This window comes from Mandrillus leucophaeus, unplaced genomic scaffold (assembly GCF_000951045.1).
Source record: "Mandrillus leucophaeus isolate KB7577 unplaced genomic scaffold, Mleu.le_1.0 Scaffold556, whole genome shotgun sequence".
Taxonomy (NCBI): domain Eukaryota; kingdom Metazoa; phylum Chordata; class Mammalia; order Primates; family Cercopithecidae; genus Mandrillus; species Mandrillus leucophaeus.
Window position 1 is genome coordinate 1,060,294 of NW_012105986.1, and position 21,686 is coordinate 1,081,979.

The 21,686-nt window shown below is 40.0% G+C and overlaps 1 protein-coding gene across 5 annotated transcripts in view; it reads left to right on the forward strand.

The window, feature by feature from the left end:
- Positions 1–2,866: 2,866 nt before the first annotated feature.
- The window catches only part of ATP6V1H (ATPase, H+ transporting, lysosomal 50/57kDa, V1 subunit H), a 121,714-nt gene continuing 102,894 nt past the window's right edge, over positions 2,867–21,686 (forward strand). For 2 of the 5 annotated variants that reach the window (XM_011998110.1, XM_011998112.1), the window contains exons 1-4: positions 2,867–3,143; positions 4,431–4,578; positions 13,047–13,149; positions 16,612–16,701. In XM_011998110.1, the coding sequence (XP_011853500.1) occupies positions 4,466–4,578; positions 13,047–13,149; positions 16,612–16,701 (306 nt within the window). In that variant the 5' untranslated portion in view covers positions 2,867–3,143; positions 4,431–4,465. Of the gene's footprint in view, positions 3,301–4,430; positions 4,579–6,191; positions 6,529–13,046; positions 13,150–16,611; positions 16,702–21,686 lie in introns of those variants that run through there. The other 3 variants (XM_011998114.1, XM_011998111.1, XM_011998113.1) reach the window with 3 other exon arrangements.

Genomic DNA, 21,686 nt, shown 5'->3' on the forward strand with positions numbered 1-21,686 from the left:
CTGTTAGGGCAGTTCACTCTGTGAAGAGGTCATGATGTCAGTACTCAGTGTTACCATTAGGCCAAACTAGGCCAGCTTCTTGCAAATGCCCGTTTTTCCCAAGGGGATTGTGTGAAAGAATGGAAAAATCATTCTTCCATTAAACTAATAATTTATTCAGTCACCTATAAAAACTTCTCAAAGTCCTTGTGTAACTGAAGGTAGGCTGGTAGCATAATCTTCACTTGGGGGTGGTAAGTTTTCATGACAAATATTTTAGAATAGGATTTTCTTTGACTAGAACTCTTCTATTTCTGTGGGAAAATATAAGTTCAATTCATACTTGGAAAGAAAAGATTGGAAATAATGGTATTTATAGCATTCCATATATTTCAGACTGAAGAAATTCCTTTGAAACGTCATGCATTTCTACCTTCTGACGACCTCTAAGTGGTAGATCTTCTCCAAACATATAATTCTATTCTAGTGAAAAATTAAACATTAACTTAATAAATATATTATTATTTTCTCCTGTCCATATAGATTTATCTAACTTCCCCTCATGTCATTTCTGAATAACAAATCTGAAGCTCAATTTTAAAGAAATCACAAAGTAGCTCAAAGGTTATCTTTCTTATGTCATAATACAGCAGTCCTCAACCCTTTTGGTACCAGGGGTCAGTTTCAAGGAGGACAGTTTTTCCACAGGCAGGGTGGGAGGTGATGCGGCTGGTTTCAGGATGACACTGTTCCACCTCAGCTCATCAGGCATTAGATTCTCATACGGAGTGCGCAACCTAGATCCCTTACAATGCGCGGTTCACAATAGGGTTCATGCTCCTATAAGAATCTAATACTGCTGCGGATCTGACAGGGGGCTTGCCTGCCGCTCACCTCCTGCTGTGCAGCTGGGTTCCTAACAGGCCATGGACCTCACCAGTCTGTGGCCCAGGGTTTGGGCACCCCTGGTATGATATATAATTAGGTAACTGAGATCATTGCTATGGTCTGAATGTTTGTGTCTTCCCAAAATTCCTCTGTTGAAATCTTAACTTCCAAGGGATGGTATTAGAAGGTGGGACCTTTGGGAAATGATCAGGTCATGAGGGTGGAGCTGTCATGAATGAAATTAATGTCCTTATGAAACAGACCCCAGAGAGTTCTCTCACCTTCTCTCCACCAAGTGAAGCTACAATGAGAAGTTAGCAGTCTGCAACCTGGGACAATCCTCACCAGAACCTCACCATGCTAGCACCCCAATTCTGGACTTTCAGCCTCCAGAACTGTGAGAAAATGAATTTCTGTTGTTTATAAGCCACCCAGTCTACAGTACTTTGTTACAGGAGCCTGAATGGACCAAGAAAAATCTCCAATAGAAGTGTTACGGAAATAATGTTAAGAGAGATAATGCCTGGAGTACCCGCCCCTTCTCTTCTCGCTATTCCAGGCAAATTGTCTGGTAATGCTGTGATGCTCGGAGAGTGCCAGCCCAGGTGACCTGTGAAGCAGTCCCCTCTGCTCGCTGCACTTTCCTGATTTTGTTCCGTATCTTTGTGCCTCCTAGAAAAGAGGAAAGCTTCCTGAAATTTGACGAGACTTGCTGCATCACGCCTGTCTGTGGCTGAGGTGATACAGAAAGGAAATGCGAAGATCAGGCCTCATTGCCAGCTTTGCTCAGTTACACAGAAAACATGCTGTTTCAGCTTTTGGGAGTTCATTAATACACGATCGGTTTCTTTTTCTCTTTTATGAAAGTTTTCCCCCTCAGATTTGCTTTCAAAACAACACTCAGACTTTCACTTCTGGCTAAGACGGAACGACTGACCTAGTACAATCTTTGACAGTTATTATATATATCTTTATTCATAATCAATGCATGACTTTGATTAGTCTTAGTCTGACTTTAATTTTACTAGTAAAAATGTGTTGGTTATAAATCCCTTTCAATGATTTTTTTTTTTTTTTTTTTTTTGAGACGGAGTTTTGCTTTTTCTGCCCAGGTTGGAGTGCAATGGCGCGATCTCGGCCCACTGCAACCTCTGCCTCCCGGGTTCAAGCGATTCTGCTACTTCAGCCTCCCAGGTAGCTGAGATTACAGGCATGCGCCACCACACCCGGCTAATTTTTTGTATTTTTAGTAGATATGGGGTTTTACCATGTTGGCCAGCTGGTCTCGCTTCAGCCTCCCAAAGTGCTGGGATCACAGGCATGAGCCACCGCACCCAGCCCCTTTCAATGTTTTTTAAGGAAAACATGCTATCATATACACCTCACCTCCAGGGCAGTACATTCTTACCTTAAAGCAAAGGTAGTTGGTGAGGCCTGGACTAGGGGAAAATTTGGGCTCCAGATGGGACTGCTGGATAAAATACCGGACGTCCTGTAAATGTGAATTTTAGATAAACAACGAATAACTTTTTAGTATAAAAGTAAATACTGCAATGGAATTTATTATTTGCTAATGTGCAACCCTAGGTTAAGTGAGCTTTTCTGACCCACTTCTCAGCCCGTTTTCTATTTTAAAATCAGAAAAAGAACGCCTGCTTCATGGAGCTGTTAAATCCAAATGGAAATTAATTCGAAAGTGCGAAATCAAACTTTTCAAAAGAATGACAGTTAAGAGAGTTTTGGCCTCTGCTAGCTGCTTCCGGACGGAAGTCCTCGGCCTCCGCTAGGCGAGGCGCTGGGTCTGGGGTCGGCGGGTCTTAGCGTACCCGCCACGCTCGCCGCCTCCCACCTGCCCTGGCTGGCTGGGGCCCGAGCCTTGCGTCGCTCCCGGACCCAAGTCACGGACTCCTGCGCTCCAGTTGCCCGCACCTAAAAAGCCCCGCCGCAGCGCCCGCCCCTCCTCCGGCTGCTTTGGACTCTCCCAGCTTCCGCCTTCCGCAGCAGTCACGTGCCTCCGATCACGTGAGCGGTGCCTCTGTCATTCTACTGCGGCCGCGCCAGCTTCCTTCTACCTGTGCGGTCCTCAACGTCTCCTTGGTGCGGGAACCGCTTCACTTTCGCTCCCGGAGTCTCCTGCCGCTGCTCAGACCTTCGGACCTGACAGGAAACGCCGACTTGGCTCTGACTCGGCGCCTCAGCCCGGCTGTGGCGCCGGCGCCCCTGACTACCCTACGTGCCAGCTTTGGGTGCATTGTGGGGTCCCGAGAATTCGCGAGGTAAGGCCTTCCTCGGTTGTTTGGTCTCAGGCTCCAGACCAGATCAGGCGACTCTTGCAGTTTCTCCAGCTTGCCTGGTGCGTGCTGGTTTCTCGCCGCTTGGTCCTCTCCTTCGGCCCCCGGTTGCCAGATTGCTTTTCTTCCAGGCCTCAACCAGGTTTATTAAACGAAATTCTGGAGCCTTTCTTGCAGAGGGAAGAAACGTGAGCGGCGGACCGGAGAGTGGAGGGGGAGGGGTAAAAATTATACCTTCTCCAGGACTGGGCCACGGCCCTGGCTCGCTGGGGGTGCAAGTAGTTCAGGGACTTAGGTAATTGTCCAGAGACACCTTGAGCTACCCCAGAACGGGCTGCTGGGCCTGAGCCTCCTTGGCTGCAGAGTTCCAGCCTGACCCGGTTGAAGCCTGTTTTTTCCTGGGCCCTGTGGTTCCGCACTGCCCAGGATTGTTTATGCAGCAAATCTTCAGATACAGAGATTAAGTTCCAGATTGATTAAGATCATTGGGAACCCGGAATAGAATTTTGGATTTTAACTTCTTTGTGGCCATGGCCATGAATTTATATTTTGCAAGTGGCAACCTATATTTTGCGTTGTGTTAAAATCAGTCGTTTGTATCTGGAAGTTTAGGAGTGAGAATTACATTACTGTAGGTTCTTGCGTCCGGCCAGACCTCCATTGTTGGCTTACCTAAATTGTAAAAGGTATTTGTTCTAAAAATTTCTCTCTGAATTTTGATTTTGTAAATACTATGAATTTTATTTGAAAAGGAAAACATTGTCTTCTAAGAAGTTACGTTCTTACTTTATTTTAATTTGAGTAATTTTCGAAAGAATTCAGAATTTTTAATGTGCCACTTCAAAATGATGCTTAGTAAATGTTTATAAGGTAGCTAGTCTTATCTGTACTATTCATATTTTTATTGTTTCTCTTTGAGAAAAGTTAACCACAATTGTATAAATTTACAGCTTTTCCCATATTTATACCTATTCTATTTAATCCTGATTTCTGATTTCAGTTTATTAAGTGATTACTTTAAATATCTTACTGCAATGTTAGTGCCAATAATGAAAAAATTTTTTGTAGAAAAGCAAAAGCCTAAAGAACTCTTTTATGGAGCAGTGGACAAGATTTGAAATATAATGATACTTTCAGACTTAGGACATTTAATATTTTGAGTTGAATGCCTGGGGAGATTAAAGTGATCATGATATTCATAGTCACAATAACAATAGTTGTAAGAAAAAGAAACACCTAGTATTCTGATTTTACTTTGCATCTAAATTGAAGATTTGTTGAAAGACATTCAAGATTACGAAGTTTAGATGACCAAAATGGATATCAGAGGTGCTGTGGATGCTGCTGTCCCAACCAACATTATTGCTGCCAAGGCTGCAGAAGTTCGTGCAAACAAAGTGAACTGGCAATCCTATCTTCAGTAAGTACCAATTTACTGTGAATCATGGACAGTCATATGCTTTTGTATCAGACTTTTTCATGGTCATGCTTCTATGAGAGAAATGCTGGGAAAATACTGATAAATATGGAAGAAACACTTCCTCCTCAGAATAATTAGCTGTCTTGGGGAGTTAAGTGTAGTGGGGTGGAAACAGCCTGGCGCCGTTGTGGGGAAGCAGAGCTGCTCATAGTGCTTTTGACCTTCCCTGACTGCCTGGGGAAGTACTTTTTGAATGAGTGGGAAACATAGGAGGAATGTCCTTGGGCTATGGGGGGAGGAAGGGGATAAGGGGCAAAACCTGTTAGACTGGTCTTACATGCCCTGGCAATCAGCATGGGGGCAGGTGGCCTTTTTAGAGTGATGCATACAACTAGTAAGAAGCATACATATTTGAGTTGAGAGGCCTAGGTTTGAGTTTTGGTTCTTGATATTAGTTTGGTGATCTTAAGCAAATCACTTCTCTGAGGCTCAATAAAGTAAAATGTGAAATGGGGAGACACACCCCACAGGCTTGTTGCTGAAATAATGTATTTAAAGTATTAGCACAGTAGAATACAAGCATTAGTATGTTGAATACAATAAGTTTTAGTTCCCCCTTCTTTCTTTCGTGTGTTAATATTTAATGTGCTGGTGTTTCAGTAGTTTGTATTTATCTGTAAAGTGAGCATTCATGTATTCTTGACCATATTTTATTGACTTCATATTTATTTTGGTATATTTATAACTGAGTTACCAAGGAATTCAGTTCAGATTTGCATATGCATTTTGAAAAACAGATTGAGGAATCTGTAGTTTTATATTAGTGTTAATTTTATATTAGTATTAATAGTTTGTATTGTTGCAGGAGGGATATATAATGTACAAAAATGATCCTTTAATTTCTGTTAATTTAATCACTTATCAAACATTTATTGATTACCTACCAAGTTTGAGGCATTTTTCCAGGCTTTGAGGCTACAAAAGTTCTATATAGAGTGCTATCCCTAGAGGAACTAAAGCTCTAGTAGGGAAGTCAGATATATTAATGGATCATTTTAATTCAGTATTTTTTTTTCTGTTTTTGAGATGGAGTCTCGCTCTGTTGCCCAGGCTGGAGTGGGGTGGTCTTGGCTCACTGCATCCTCTGCCTCCCGGATTCAAGTGATTCTCCTTCCTCAGTCTCCTGAGTAGCTGGGATTACAGGCACCAGACACCTCGCCTGCCTAATTTTTTTGTATTTTTAGTAGAGACGGGGTTTCACCATGTTGGTCAGGCTGGTCTCAAACTCCTGACCTCGTGATCTGCCCCACCTTCGTCTCCCAAAGTGCTGGGATTACAGGTGTGAGCCACCGCGCCCGGCCCTAATTCAGTGTTAACTGCGGTAATAGAAAGATCCACAGGGACTGGCAAGTGCACATAAAAAAGACAACTAATTCTACCCCCTGGAAATTTTCCTGAAGGGGCTGGTCCCTGAACTGAGTGTTTGAGGATGACAGGTGTTTAGCCATGTGGCAAGTAGGAGCAGCCTTGGGAATAGAACAGATACTGGGAGCAAAGGCAGGGAAGCAAAAACAGCACACTGGGTGGGAGTCATACATGTTTTGGAGGCAAGCAATGCAGAGAGCTGAGGCTAGAGAGGCAGCCAGCGGCCGATCATGAAGGTGCTGTGTGTGGGTGTGTGGTTGGAAGGAGTTTGGACTTGATCCTGTCAGTCAGTGCTTTTCAAGCTGATTTTTAAGCTGTGAAACCCATGATTGATGTGAAGTCAGCATGTAAAACAGATGAAAATGATAGAATGCAGGTAGGAGTGTGTGTCCCAGAGCCCTCTTTTTGAGATAATTCACCATTTTCCAAGGAGCTGTAGGTGTTGGAAACCAATGAATCTTGTAGCTGGGAGTTAGAAGACCATATCTGCCTCTTGATTGAATTGTTCTACCAGCAGCATAAAGGGTGAGTTGAGTTTGTAGGTGATAAGCCTAGAGTAATTAAGGTATTGGAATAGACAGAACTGGATAGATTTGAGAGTCTTAGTGATTGATTTGATGTGTGGGGGTGAAAGAGAAGTCTCGGATGACTTCTAGATTCCTACTTTAAGGAACTGGGTTATTGTGGGGCCGCTGACTGAAGGACAGGAATGGGGGAGACTTACTGATGTTTTCTCTGTTCATCACCGTCTGTGTAATTGTTTAAATTCCCTGTGAAATTAGGATTCTGAGCTCTGTTTCTTAATTTATTTAGTCCAGAGTGCATTTAGACTAGAGGACAGGGAGTTTTATGTTTATAAAGTCTGGGTCTGCTTATAGCCTACATAGAATAATATTGTTGATCATAAAGCACTGGTGGACTGGCCAGAGCTCCCCCAACATTGGTGTTTGGAATGTTTTTAGTTACATGGAGTTTTTAAAATTGGTTTATTTCTGTTCTTCATTACCCATGGTCTATGACTTATGTTGTATTTTCCGTTTTTCCTATGTATCTGTCTTTTGTTCTGTTGTCCATCTCACAAATTTCTTTTGTAAAACCCCTCACCCTGTAGGTCTGTGGGCAAGTGTTCGCCAAGTGTTAACTGTGGGCCTGTTGAGCCTGTTGACGTGTGAGCACTAGTGGGTGTGAAATGTGTCTCTCGTAAAAGAGCTTACAGATTGTTGGGGGCTGGAACCAACACAGGGAGAATCAGTGAATCTTCTATCACAGTCTATACTGAAATAATAAGACCTGTGGAAGCATCCCCCAGTGTCGAGAGCCCAATATACTTTTGCCCTTCACAAATTAACATATTATTATGAAAATACAATATTTGAAACATGCATTTATATTTGATTAAACTTTTTCTTAATAAATAGATGGTACATAAATGAATGTGTATGGCTGTGTTCTAGTCAAACTGGAATCTGGTAAAACTATACCTTGAGGATACAAGAATTATAAAATACCATCCTTGCTCATGAGTTTAAATCTCATAAGGAAACAGACTTTTAGCACATTAAATAACAAATTGTGCTAAATGTTAAGAGAGAAATATATAAAGTATATATATTTACAACAAAAGGAAATACACAGCAAAAAGTGGGAGCTAATAAATTCTGGGAGTATTAGGGGAGTTTTCTCAGACACTCAGGCATAAAGACACTCACAGGAGGCCAGGCACAGTGGCTGACACCTGTAATCCCAGCCCTTTGGGGGGCCAAGGTGGGTGGATCATCTGAGATCAGGAGTTTGAGACCAGCCTGGCCAACACAGTGAAACCTCGTCTCTACTAAAAATACAAAAAAATTAGCCAGGTGTGGTGGCAGGTGCCTGTAATCCCAGCTGCTTGGGAGGCTGAGGCAGGAGAATCGCTTGAACCCAGGAGGCGGAGGTTGCAGTGAGCCAAAGTCACACCACTGCACTCCAGTGTGGGCAACAGAGCAAGACTCTGACTCAAAAAAAAAAAAAAAAAAAAGACAGTAACAGGAGTTGTCCAGGCCGAAAAACAGCTGGAGTTATCCAGGAAGGGAAGTCCAGGCAGGGAGCTGAGGCCTGGGAAGACATGCAGTGCTTAGGAGTTTCAGGTGGTTCAGTGTGGCTCTCTCCAGGCTTCTTTACTTACCAGCTTTGGAGGCCAGAAACCTTGGGGCCATCCTTGTTTCTTCCCTTTTGTTCACAGTCCATGTTCAACCCATCAACACATTCTTCCAGCTCTGTGTCCAAAAGATTCCTCGAATCTGAGTATACCCCTTTGTCTGCAGCTCCTGCCTTGTGCCTGTTGTGTTCCCCTCGCATGTGCTCTGTTGTTATTGCCTGTTGCCTGCTCTCTCTCTCTGCTATCCTTGCTGCCTCAGTAGGAGCAATTCTTCACAGAACTGCAAGAGTGATTTCAAAAAAATACAGGTCTGATCATGCCGCCTCACTCACAGCTCTCTAGCTCCCGCCTTCTTGATCTTCCTCACATAGCAAACTTCAGCTCCTTGGACCTGTGTGTCTGTCTCTCCAGAAGTTCCACCCTTAGATTCTTTGGTCTCTTCACTCACTTGATTCGTGTGACTGCATAGGCGATCTCACAAACCCTCTACCTGGACTGGTTTTTTTTTTTCATAGCATTTACAGCCTCAGCATTATAATGTGTGTGTGTGTTTTCAAGATTATTTGTTTTTGTATTTGCGTATTTTCTGTTTTCCTCACTGGAGTGCAGGCTCAAAAGAGGGGTCTCTAATTTATTGCTGTGTCAACTGTTCTTAAAGGTGCCTGGCACGTAGCAGGCTGCCAGTTAATATTAGTTGACTAAATTATGAATGGAGTATTGTGCTTATCAGGAATTGGTGGAGATGAGTATTTGGAAAAGGATGTAACATGCTTGGTCACTAACATCCTATTTAACATTTTCATAGAAATACAGTGACATAGGTTTTTCTATCCTATTCTCTCTTTTTTTTTTGAAACGGAGTTTCACTCTTGTCACCCAGGCTGGAGTATAATGACGCGTTCTCGGCTAACTGCAACCTCCGCCTCTCGGGTTCAAGTGATTCTCCTGCCTCAGCCTCCCGAGTAGCTGGGATTACAGGCACCTGCCACCACACCCGGCTAATTTTTGTATTTTTAGTAGAGACAGAGTTTCACTATGTTGGCCAGGCTGGTCTCGAACTCCTGACCTCAGGTGATCCATCCAGCTCGGTCTCCCAAAGTGCTGGGATTACAGGCGTGAGCCACCATGCTGGCTTCTGTTCTATTCTCTTTTAAAGATAAGTAGATAACTGTTCAGATAGGTTAAGTAACACGTGCATGATTATATAGGTTTTAATTAATCAATTGACTTTAAATATTTTTACTGAATGCCTCTGCCTAAGTGCTAGGTAGAACTCACAGTCCAAAGGGAATAATATGACCCCATATATACTTGAGAAGGCCCCCTGGTAGTAGGTAAGAAGATGGTTTTGAAGAAGGTTGGATTGGAAGCAGGGAAATCCACTGGTGGAAGGTTGTCCTAGTGCTGAGCTACTTCAGAGGCAGGGAAGTAGAGAGGAGAGTAGTTTTAAGGGGAAGATTCTTAGATCTGGTGCCTGATTAGCTGTGGGTCATTATAGAAGACACCAGAGCCCCGAACCTGCTGGATTATGGAAATGTCAAAGGAAGACCCAGAGAGAAAATAACTTAAACAAGGAAAGAAGAAGGTTAGCGAGTGGCTTGACAAATAAGAAACAGTTATTTAAATGGAAAAGAAAGCTGCAAAATTATAAGGTTACCAAGTGTAGCCTTCATGGTATACCTTCTTCATGGTAGAAAAACCACCACCTTTTGACATGATTTTCTTCACAGAGGTTGTGACATCTCTTTACATATCAGCATAGCAAAATGTAGGGGTAAAATTGCTTTCATCTGGGGAGTTCTGGGTTATGGGTATGCTCAACATTTCATTTATTTTGGGGCCAGATCTAGACTGGATGACCTTGTTATCTTAGTCTACCCCAGGGTGCAGAGTGCTTTTTTCCCTGACTGGTATGTGAAGTGCTTAGGCAGAATGGAAAGTGGGCAAAATGTCTATTTTTGCTTCCAACTTCTAGCCGTTGGGATTAACAATCTCAGTTCTGTGCCTGTAGGGTCTGGAGTGCCTCTGCCATCTGTGGGAGGAGATGAGTGGGGACTGGGGGAGATCGTGCCAGAGTTCAGTGCAGGAGGTGGAGTGAGAAATGAGGAGAGCGTTTCATAGTAGCTGAGGTGCAGGGGGCAGTGAAGATGAGTGACTTCAGTGGGATGCGAAGAATCTGGAAGCTAAGGAAGAGAGTGTCAAGACATAGTCATAGTATCACCTGCCTCAGAGAGATCTAGAAAGACAAAATTCTCCTTTGGGTTGGTAATTAAGAAATTGTTGAAAAAAACAAATGCTTGAGAATAGTTTAAAAATGTTAAAATATAAGCATGTGTGAAAACAAAGTTACAGTGCTTAAAACTGTGAAATTGATATAAGAGGACAGAACAGTGAAGTATAAAGTCCGGAAGCAAATTTGAACTATACAAAACAATTTGGCATATAGCAGTGGTGTGTACAAAACCCAGAAGGGACACTGATAGATTTTTGAATGTGTAATAATCAAGGTCTTCTTTGGAAGAGGGTGGGATTAAGGGTAGAAGTAGCAGGACATGTGCAAGTTCAGGTCCCTTTTCTTGGGGAGGGAACAGTTCTGAGTGCCTCACCTTACCAGGCTCTCCTGTGGGCTCAGGGAAAGCTATCCTGGGTTCTTTGCTTGAATCCTGCTGAGTTTTTTTTGCTTCAGTGTCCTGTGCCCTCCATGCTTTCCCTGGCCTCTCCTGGGGGCTCTTCTTTCATAAGTCACTTGTACGTGAATCTTCATCTCAGGGCTCAGCGCTGGGAGCCTGACCCAAGGCAGCTCTGGAAGTGGGCCATCCTTCTATAACTATGCTTTTTTTTTTTTTTGAGACAGGGTCTCACTGTGTCACCCAAACTGGAGTGCAGTGATATAATTTCAGCTCACTGCAACTTCTGCCTTCTGGGCTCAAGTGATCCTCCTGCCCCAGCCTCCCAAGTAGCTGGTACTACAGGAGTGTGCCACCACACCCAACTTATTTTGTTACTTTATTTTTTGTAGAGATGAGGATCTCACTGTTTTGCCCAGGCTTGTCTTAAACTCCTGTGTTCAAGGGATCCCCCCATCTTGGCCTCTCAAAGTGCTGGGATTACAGGCATGAGCCACTGCACCCAGCCTAACTGTGCATAGCGGGAACCTGCTTTACATTCAGTGTTTCTCTGAATGGGTTTCATAGAGTACCAGTCGCTCAAAATATTTGGGCTAAGGAGAGGAGGGACAATTTTTTAAACTACTGAGTTAAAAACTATATTGGGGTCGGGTGCAGTGGCTCACACCTGCAATCCCAGCACTTTGGGAGGCTGAGGCAGGTGGATCACGAGATCAGGAGTTCGAGAGCAGCCTGGCCAATATGGTGAAACCCCGTTTCTGCTAAAAATACAAAAATTAGCTGGGCTTGGTGGCATGAGCCTGTAGTCCCAGCCACTCGGGAGGCTGAGGCAGGAGAATGGCTTGAACCCAGGAGGCGGAGGTTGCAGTGAGCTGAGATTGCGCCACTGCACTCCAGCCTGACAACAGAGTGAGACTCCATCTCAAAAACAAACAAACAAAAAACCAAAAAAACTATATTGGTGTTTCAACAGGAAAATATGTTACAAAAGTTTTTAACTTTACACTTGCTCTTACCCATGTTCTAATATACAGCAAGTGCTTTTTCTTATATTTTTTCATTTAATCTGCATAACCACCTAGTGGACTGGGGCAGATAGTTTCATAGTTGCTGTTTTACTGGTGTGAATAGTGGTCAGATGTATAGTGACTTGCTAAGCTTTCGCGCCTGGAACTGGAGCTCTTCCCCATATTGACTCAAATGCTGTGCTTTTCCTACCACACTGGTGGCTTAAAGGAGTTGACTTGAATGAATCGTGCAGTGCCCAGAGTCTTACGGGGGGCTAGCAAGGCTGTTCTGCTGACACAGCTTTTAGACAAGGAAGGGTTTGTATTTAGAGATTAGGATGGGGGTTTGCCTATGGTAGTTTGAGTCCCTGAGGAGTGGAGAAGTTGGGAAGGTTGAGCTGTGTTTCTTCTACCTCCAGAGATAGTCTTACCATTTTCAAATTCAGCATCATCACCACTGGGGAAGATGACAGCAGGATATCATCTTCACTGGGGATGACAGGGAAGATGACAGGAAGATGATGCTGAATTTGAAAATGGTAAGACTGTCTCTGGAGGTAGAAGACAGTGGAGATGATTGGGAGGGAGGGAAGATGGGACTCTTGATTGAATCTCTCACAGGAAGGAGTTTGGAAATCAAAAGCAAGAGTTCAGTGATTGAGTGCTGGGGAGGAGCCTTGAAGGGTGAAGAGCCAGTGATGAAGTGACCCCTGGAAGAGATGGAGGAAAATAGGAGAGTGTGGGGTCAGGATGGAGAGTTATTTTCCAGAGAGGAGGAAAATCAGTTTTTTTTTTTTTTCCCCCCCGTCTGGAGGGAAAGAATATACTAGAGAAAAATGGCCATAGAAATTCATATAAAGTGGCTTTGAACTTGATAAATTAGATAGCCATGTCAGTTGTTTGGCTTGAGAGGGGGAATAAGGGTGAGACACTGGGTAATGCTGAGAGGTGACATTTTACTGAGTGCCTACTATTTGCCACATGCTACTAACCACCTTATGTGAATATAATTTTATCCTCAATACAGCCCCTTAGAGGCAATGTGATTGTTGTTCGCATTTTGCGGATAAATTAATTCAGGTTCCAGAGAGTTCACACTGTCTTATTTGTGGTGAAACTAAGCATTGAATCCAAGTCTGTCTGATGCCAGGGCCATTGCGTCAGCCCTTGTGGTTTGCTGCCAAGGAGAGAAGAGAAAGACTGAAAGTTCCTCTATCACTTGCTTACATATTGATCTCTTACTGAACGAAACATCTTATTCTTACTTTCTAGGGGACAGATGATTTCTGCTGAAGATTGTGAGTTTATTCAGAGGTTTGAAATGAAACGAAGCCCTGAAGAGAAGCAAGAGATGCTTCAAACTGAAGGCAGCCAGGTGATCAATAAACATTATATAATGAATACTTCCCCGTGTCATCCAAAAGTTTAGAAAAATCTTAGTGATTATAAGTGACTTCCAGTTTTTTTGTTAATTTGGAAAAAAACGTTATATTGAGTATGTTTACCTTCATCCTTTTCTGTATTTCTGAATATTTTGTTAGCATATACACATAGAAGGCAGATTTCTGGAAAGGAAATTACTGTTTCAGAGTATATTAAGTTTTAAAAGTTGCTTAACTTTTTTTAGGGATTTTTTTCCACTTGGGATTCTTACTGGTAATGTTTGAAATACCTAATATAATTGAAAATCTTTGAATTTGCTAAGTTAAAAGGGATATCACTTTGATGACATGGGATTACGTTATTTTCCCATTGATTTATTAAGTATTTTATGTCCTTTGAAAATGTTTTTGGGTGGGCATTCTTTTTATTTTAATCTATAAGGTTTTGTTACTTTTTGATAAACAGTCTTTTTACATCAAAATCTATTACTGTTTGCCACATTTATAGCAAACATAGTTCCTTTTTTACTATGTATCTTTGAAGTGTTGTGGAGTATTTTTTTATATAGTAGTTTAAAATGTTTAGTTACATATGTTGATGTTTTACCTTCTTTCATGGTAAGTTTATTGTAGAAAAATAAAATACTATTAAGCAAAAGAAAAAAGTTATTCTACTTAATATTGCTCTGTTCAAGGTGGCTTGTTAACATTTAGTGTATACCTCTCTAAATATTTTTCTGTGTGTAAAATAACTTACACACTTATTTCTATAAATGTGAACTTTTTACAAAAAGGGGTGATATGTACATATCTTTATTCTTTTCATTTGATTGTATATTCTTCCCTCTCCTACCATGCCTGTAAAGATATTTCTGTGGTATTTAAAATAATTAATTTATTATTATGTCCCATTTATGGAAAGTTCCATTGTGTAATTTTCCATTTAATGGATAAACCATCGTGATCTAAACTAATTCTATACTGTTGCATATTTTGGCTTCCTTTTTTTTTTCTGTTTTGAGATGAATAGTTAGTAATCTCTTTTTAATTAATTTGAGAAGTGCAATTATCTGGCTGGGTGCAGTGGCTCACACCTGTAATCCCAGCACTTTGGGAGACTGAAGCGGGCAGATCACTTGAGGTCAGGAGTTCGAAAACAGCCTGGCCAACATGGTAAAACTTCGTCTCTACTAAAAATACAAAAAAAAAAAAAAAAAGGTGTAATTATTGATTAAACTATTTGAGCATGTGAGAGTTTGGATATAATGAAAATGCCCTCTTGATAGATTGTACCACTTTGCAGATCCTGCCAGCAGTATGTGAGAGGGCCCGTGCCCCTGCTCCAGCACCCACTCTGGGTCTAGCCTTTCATTTTTTGGTCATTTCGATAGGTAAAAGGTAGTGTCTTAACGTAATAGTGTTACACATTTTCAGATGGTTTTTGGCACCTTTTGTATCCATATCAATTGCTTCTATACTGTCATGCACTGACCACATAACGATGTTTTGGATGTTTTGGTAAGTGTCGAACTGTGCATGCAACAGTGGTCTTGTAAGATTATACTACCATGTTTTTACTGCACGTTTTCTATGTTTAACTATGTTTAGACACAAGAATACTTACCATTATGTTACAGTTGCCTATAGTATTCAGGATAGTTACATACCGTACAGGTGTGGAGCCATGGGTTCTACCATATAGCCTAGGTTTGTAGTAGACACTACCATCTGGGTTTGTGTAAGTACACTCTAGGATGTTCACACAACAAGGAAATTGCCTAATGATGAATTTCTCAGAACTTTCCCCATTGTTAAGTGACACATGGCTCTATGTTTTTTATTTACTTTTCTATGGAAGTGTTTATGAATCTTACTGATTTGTCAGATTCCTTTGTGTTTTAAGTGTACCAGCTTTGTGCATGCCATATTTCCTCAGCTTGTTTGTTGAATTTTTAACTTGGTTTATGGGGCTCTTTGCCATATTGAAGTTTACATTGTACAATGAAATCTAGTTCTTCCTTTCTTTTGTGATGTCTGCTCTTGGTGTCATCCTTTGAAAAAGCTTCCCCACCGCAACTGCATGTGTAATGGAACATGCAGCTCATTCACTGTTTGTTGAGCACATGCACACTGAGTCCCTGCCATGTGCCTGGTGAGACTGGGGATGTATGTTCATAACACAAGACTTTTCCCTTAAGGAGTTAGGAGTTAAAACAGCCCTTTCTTTTTTTTTTTTTTCCCCTCATTTTTTTTTAAACTTGTTTCTTAGTAAGTGTACAAAAACAGTTCTTTCTTAATAGCAGTGTCTGGTGTGATGGGCCTTTTATACGGCAGTTGCCAGGAAGTATCCTAACAAAATGGCAGTATATCTGAAAAGAGTTCTGACAGTAATACCTTGGGCAACTTACATCTTTTTGTTTTATTTTTGCTTAAAGAGGTTAAAGTGTTTCCACTTTAATGTTTTGATTAAAAAACCCAATTATTTGTTACTGTTAACTTTTTATATTCAGTATGGTGAGTGGGCTGTCTATCCCTGGAGGACATGTTTCATAGATAGGCGTAAGTTGTAGGATGAGTATGATTTTGATAAGGTCTCTATTTTTTTATAGCATGATTTTTATCACATACTGTTTGTTACATTGGGGATTTATTGAATGAATGAATGAATGAATACCAAGTGAAATACACTTTAATTTATACATCCTTAGGGTAGGGAAGTTTTTCAATGTATGACTCCAAACCTATTACTGAATGATGTTGAGTACTTAAAACTATGTTTTTTGGGGAGTGATTTAAGGGATTTTATAGAGTGTTTTGATTTGTACCCTATTTGATTTATATGCTGAGTTTAGAGCCTGGCCCCATAATAAGGTCCAATTCTGCTGCCTATCAGGGAGGCCTCACTGGCTAAAGGAGTCCATATACAAATTGGTCTGATTCTTACAACAATCCTGGGGAAGTTGGTAGGTAATACATTGTTGGCTCCAGTTTTTATTTAATTAAGGAGAGGTTGTCATGTAGTTGATACGCTATAGAATGGAGACTAGTCAGGGCCTTCTGATTCCAATCTCCCGTACTTTTGTTGCTCTTGTGTTCTGTTCCCTTTAAGTACAACAAATAAAATACTCAAAACCAGTTGTAATTTTTGATTGCCTATATAACTTTATGCTGTCATTGGTAATCAAGAGTTATTAGTGGCTCAGTGTATCTATTTAAATATAGTAAACATTCTGAAACTTATCACTAGAAATGTTAACAAGCTGATGCAAGTCTAGTAAGGTCTTCCATACTTCATCACAATATTTCTAAGAGGTATATGTTTTCTGTAAGTAAAATTTTTTAGTTAATAGTATTTATATTCTAATTTATGAAAGAGAAACAATGTTTTACTGAAGTTCCATTGAAATGTTGTATTTGCAAATAAAAACAATAACCTTAATTTCATTATTTTTTAGTGTGCTAAAACATTTATAAATCTGATGACTCATATCTGCAAAGAACAGACGGTTCAGTATATACTGACTATGGTGGATGATATGCTGCAGGTAGGTATATTCTTTACTTAACACATTGGTGACTTCATTTTTTTGCGTACCTCACAGTAGCAACATTTTTGGTGAGATTTCACTTACAACATTGGTTTTCTTCTAGAGTATAATAATATATTTTTCTTATTTATGTGGGTTGTAATTTCTAGAGTATAATAATATATTTTTCTTATTTATGTGGGTTGTAATTTGCTAATAGAGCTAAAGACAGAGATACCCACACACAGGCTATTTTTATTTTTCAGAATACCAAGTAATCAGTATATATGTTTTTCCCGGATACCTCAGAGTTTTTTGTTGAATGCCAGCAAAGCTTGCTGTATCACCTGAGGCTTTCTGGACTCTCTGTGTACTTACGGATGATACAACTTCTTCTCGTTCAATCAGTCAACACATTTCAGTGCTCATATGTTCTAGGCCAGTGCTGGGCCCTGGAGGTTCGGTGCTTTTGTTCCTTTTGGGAACAGTTTTGCTTATCATGGAAAACGTTTCCAGTTGCATACAGTTTCTGTTTTCTGGTTGCTCATATCCTCAGGTACTGTCCATATGTTCTTATCTATAAATTAACACCATGACATACTGGTAGCTCCCATTACATTTCCGCGTGGCACCACAGGGTTCTTTGTCTCTCTTTTCCATATGTGTACCTCTTCTGTAACAGTGAGATTGTGAGTTCCTTAATCTCAGTGTGTTTACTTGTTTGTTCTACCCTAAAATACCAGAAAATAGTTTCAGAGTTGTGGACCCATACAACTCAATCATTGAGGAAAAGCAGTGTGGTGATTCTTCAAAGAGCTAGAAACAGAACTACCATTTGACCCAGCAATCCCATTGTTGGGTGGATACTCAAAGGAAGAGAAATCGTCCTACTGTAAAGACATATGCTTGTGTTTGTTCGTTGCAGTGCCATTCACATTAGCAAAGACATGGAATCAATCTAAATGCCCATCAGTGGCAGATTGGATAAAGAAAACGTACATATACTCCATGGAATACTATACAGCCATAAAACAGAATGAGAGCACGTCCTTTGCAGGAACATGGATGGAGCTGGAGGTCTTTATCCTCCAGCTAAACTAGTAAACTAACACAGGAACTGAAAACCAAATACCGCACGTTCTCAATTATAAGTGGGAGCTAAACAATGAGAACACATGGACACAAAGAGGGGAACTGCAGACACTGGGGTCTACTCAAGGGTGGAGAGTGGGAGGAGGGAGAGGATCAGAAAAAAATAACTATTGGGTACTGGGCTTAGTACCTGGATTATGAAATAATCTGTACAACATACCCTCTTGACATGAGTTTACCGATACAACACACCAGCACATGTACCCCTGAACCTAAAATAAGAGTTGAAAAAAACACGTACACACGAAAAACAAGCCTTTTACCTAGCGTTCAGTATTTGCAGTTTTTTATTTTAAACTCGGTATATAGTCAGAATACCATGTTCAAGTTTCAGAGTGAGTATTTTTCATGAAATACTGTAAGAGTCATTTCCGTTGTATTCTATTTTAGTTTTTTCCTCATCCTTGTGCATTTCATTATTATTATTTTTATTACTTTTATTTTTTTGAGACAGGATCTTGCTCTGTTACCCAGGCTGGAGTGTAGTGGTGTGATCTCGGCTTGCTGCAACCTCTGCCCCCCAGGTTCAAGTGATTCTCCTGACTCAGCCTCCCGAGAAGCTGGGATTATAGGTGCCTGTCACCACGCCTGGATAATTTTTGTATTTTTAGTAGAGATGAGGTTTCACCATGTTGGCCAGGCTGGTCTCAAAACTCCCGACCTTAGGTAAATCTGCCCACCTCGGCCTCCCAAAGTGCTGGGATTACAGGTGTGAGCCACCATGCCCAACCTGTTTTTTATTTTTGAGTATGTAAAACATTAACGTGTTTCCAAAAGTCAAAACTATACAGAAAGATATACTTAGAGAAATGTCACTAATCCTAGCCCATTCCCACCTCCCTCTCGTAGGTCAGCAATATCATTGTTTTTTTTTTTTTTTTTTTTGAGACAGAATTCCGTCCTGTTGCCTAGGCTGGACCGCAGTGGCGCAACCCTGGCTCACCTCAACCTCTGCCTCCTGGGTTCAAGCAATTCTCCTGCCTCTGCCTCCCGAATAGCTGGGATACAGGCATCCGGCACCATGCCTGGCTAATTTTTGTATTTTTTTTTTAGTAGAGACGGGGTTTCACCAAGTTGGCCAAGGTGGTCTTGAACTCCTTACCTTAAGTGATCTGCCTGCCTCGGCCTCCCAAAGTGCTGGGATTACAGGTGTGAGCCACTGTGCTTAGCCCAATATCATTGGTTTTTGATTTTTTTCTGTGAACATAGACAAGCAGACCCATGTATATTTTCTTATTTCCCCCCTTATTTCTATAAAACACTTATTAGGTATAGTCTCTTATTTTTTGCTTGTTTAAAACTTAACAGAATATGCCAGAAATCATTACATGTCAGTTCATAGAGATCTCATCTCCCTGTTCTGTTTTTGACCACTACGTGGTACCCCATTAGTAGATGTACCATAGTTTACTCAGCCTCTGATGTAATGATGGACATTGTGATTGGTTCCAAATTTTAGAATTAGAAATCATGAATCAAAGAATAACCTTGTGCAAATATATTTTTGTGTTGGGTGTATATTTCATGGTAAATTCTTAGAAATGGGATTGCTGGGTAAGAGGGAACTCCATATATAGTTTTGTTAAGATATTGCTAGATGTTCCATTTTGCATTCTCATCAGCAGGGTGTGAGTGCCTGGTTCCCTGTAACCTTCTCAACAGAGGGCATTGTCAAGCTGTTACATTTTTGCCTGTCAGAATGATGTCCAAGGTTGAACATCTTCAGATGACCTTAAAGGTTGCTTTTACATTTTTTTCCCTGAATTATTTGCTCATGTCTTTGCCCATTTTATTTTTAAGAGTTCTTTATATATTAGTCATATATCTCTGATACAAAGTGCAAATATTTTCTCCCAGTTTGTTATTTCCCTTTTTGTCTTAGCTTATAACATTTTTCACAGGGTGACACAATTTATTTTTATTTTTTATGTAGTCTAATTTATCAGATTTTTTTAAATCTAGATTTTGAGTAATAGAAAGCTTTTCCTTATACCCGAGTTTACAGTGGAATTCACCAAGGTTTTTTTCTAGTACGTGTATAGTTTCATCTTTAGTTAGACATTTGGCCTGCTTAGAGTTGGTTCTTGTCTATAGAGGTATGTGTCTAATTTTATGTTTTCCAAATGGCCATTCAGTTGACCATTTATTAAATTTTCAGTCGTTGCCATAGTGGTTGGAGATGCTGCCTTTAACATTAAACCTCCCGATATAACTAGGTTTATTTCTGTACTTTTTATACTTTGCTTCTGGAATGCCTGTGTATTCATGTTCCAGCACCACCCAGTTTAATGATAGAGGATCTTATAGCTAGTTCCCTTTGCAGTTTTTTTTCCCCCCAGTATTTACCTAGGTATTCTTGAATGTTGTTTTTTTTTTTTATATGAAATGGAATGTCAGGTTATTTGATCTATGAAAAAGTTTGTTGGCATTTTTACTAAGTTGTGTTAAATCTTTAAGTTACTATTAAAAAAAAAAATCAAAACAAGGCCTGGCACTGGCTCGTGCTTGTAATCCTAGCACCTTGGGAGGCTGAGGTGGGAGGATCGCTTGAAGCCAGGAGTTTGAAACCAGCCTGGGCAACATAGTGAGACCCTGTCTCTATTTAAAAAACTAATAATAAATTTATAAGTTAACTTAGGGAGAAATGACATCATTATATTACTGAATTTTTCTGTCCAAGGACAAGGTATGCCTTTCCATTTGTTAGGTGTGTCTGTGTCTTCAGGAGTGTTGTAATTTTCACATAATGGTTTTGCAACATTTCTTGTTAAGTTTATACCTTAATATTTTATCTTAATTATTACTGTTAAAAACAGCATTTCTCTTCCATTTTATCTCTGAACTCTTGTTTGTTAATGTATATGAAAGTCATTGATCTCCGTATATTTTCTGTTTTGGTACCTTAGTGAATTCTTTTATTTGAATTAATTTTGTGATTGAATTTTTCTCTAATTTATAAAATTTGTGAATTATAAATTTATAACATTTTAATTAAAAAATTTTAATTAAAATTTTATAATTATCTGTTTTTGCAAAAACATAATTTTACTTCTTTTTCAATTCTTATGGGATATAAAACAGATAATTTTACTTTTTTAATTCTTATGGGTTATAATAAGTTGTCAATTCTTAGTTTTTGAGTGCTATTATTAAGAATAGGTGTTGAGTTTTGTCAAAGGCTATTATTTTCTGGGTATCTACATAGATAATTGAGTGACTTTTTTTCCCTCTCCTTAGATATATCAATATGGTGAATTATAGTAATGGATTTTATAATACTGAACCAACCTTGCATTTGAGGTTAAATCCCACTTGGTCATGTGTCTTATTTTCTTGATATGATATTGAATTTTCTTTTCTGTTATTTAGGATTTTTGCCTCAGTGTACATATGTGTAATTGGTTTATAATTTTATTTTATTTTTTGTTTTCTTCATTTGGTTATGTATCAGCATTATACTTGCTTGATAAAAAGGATTTGGCAGTTTTTCTTTATTTGCTATACTTTGCAACAATATATTTAGCATTAGCACTGCAAGCTCTAAGTTTGGGCAAAATTCCCTTGTGAATACATCTGAACCTGTTGTTTTTGGTGGGGTAATTATTTGATAGCTTTCTCTATGTCTTCTACAGAAATTGGTCATTTGAGGCTTTCTATCTCAAATGGTGATAATTTTGGTAATCTGTATTTTCTCTGGGAATTATTGTATTGAAGCTTTTACATTTATTTTCATAGAAGACTGTAATCTTATTAAATCTTATGCTTCAAATTTTTTTTCTCTATTTCCATATTATGTCCCCATGTCATTTCTTAGTTTGTTTATTTGTGCTTTCTGCTTTTTTTATTCCTTG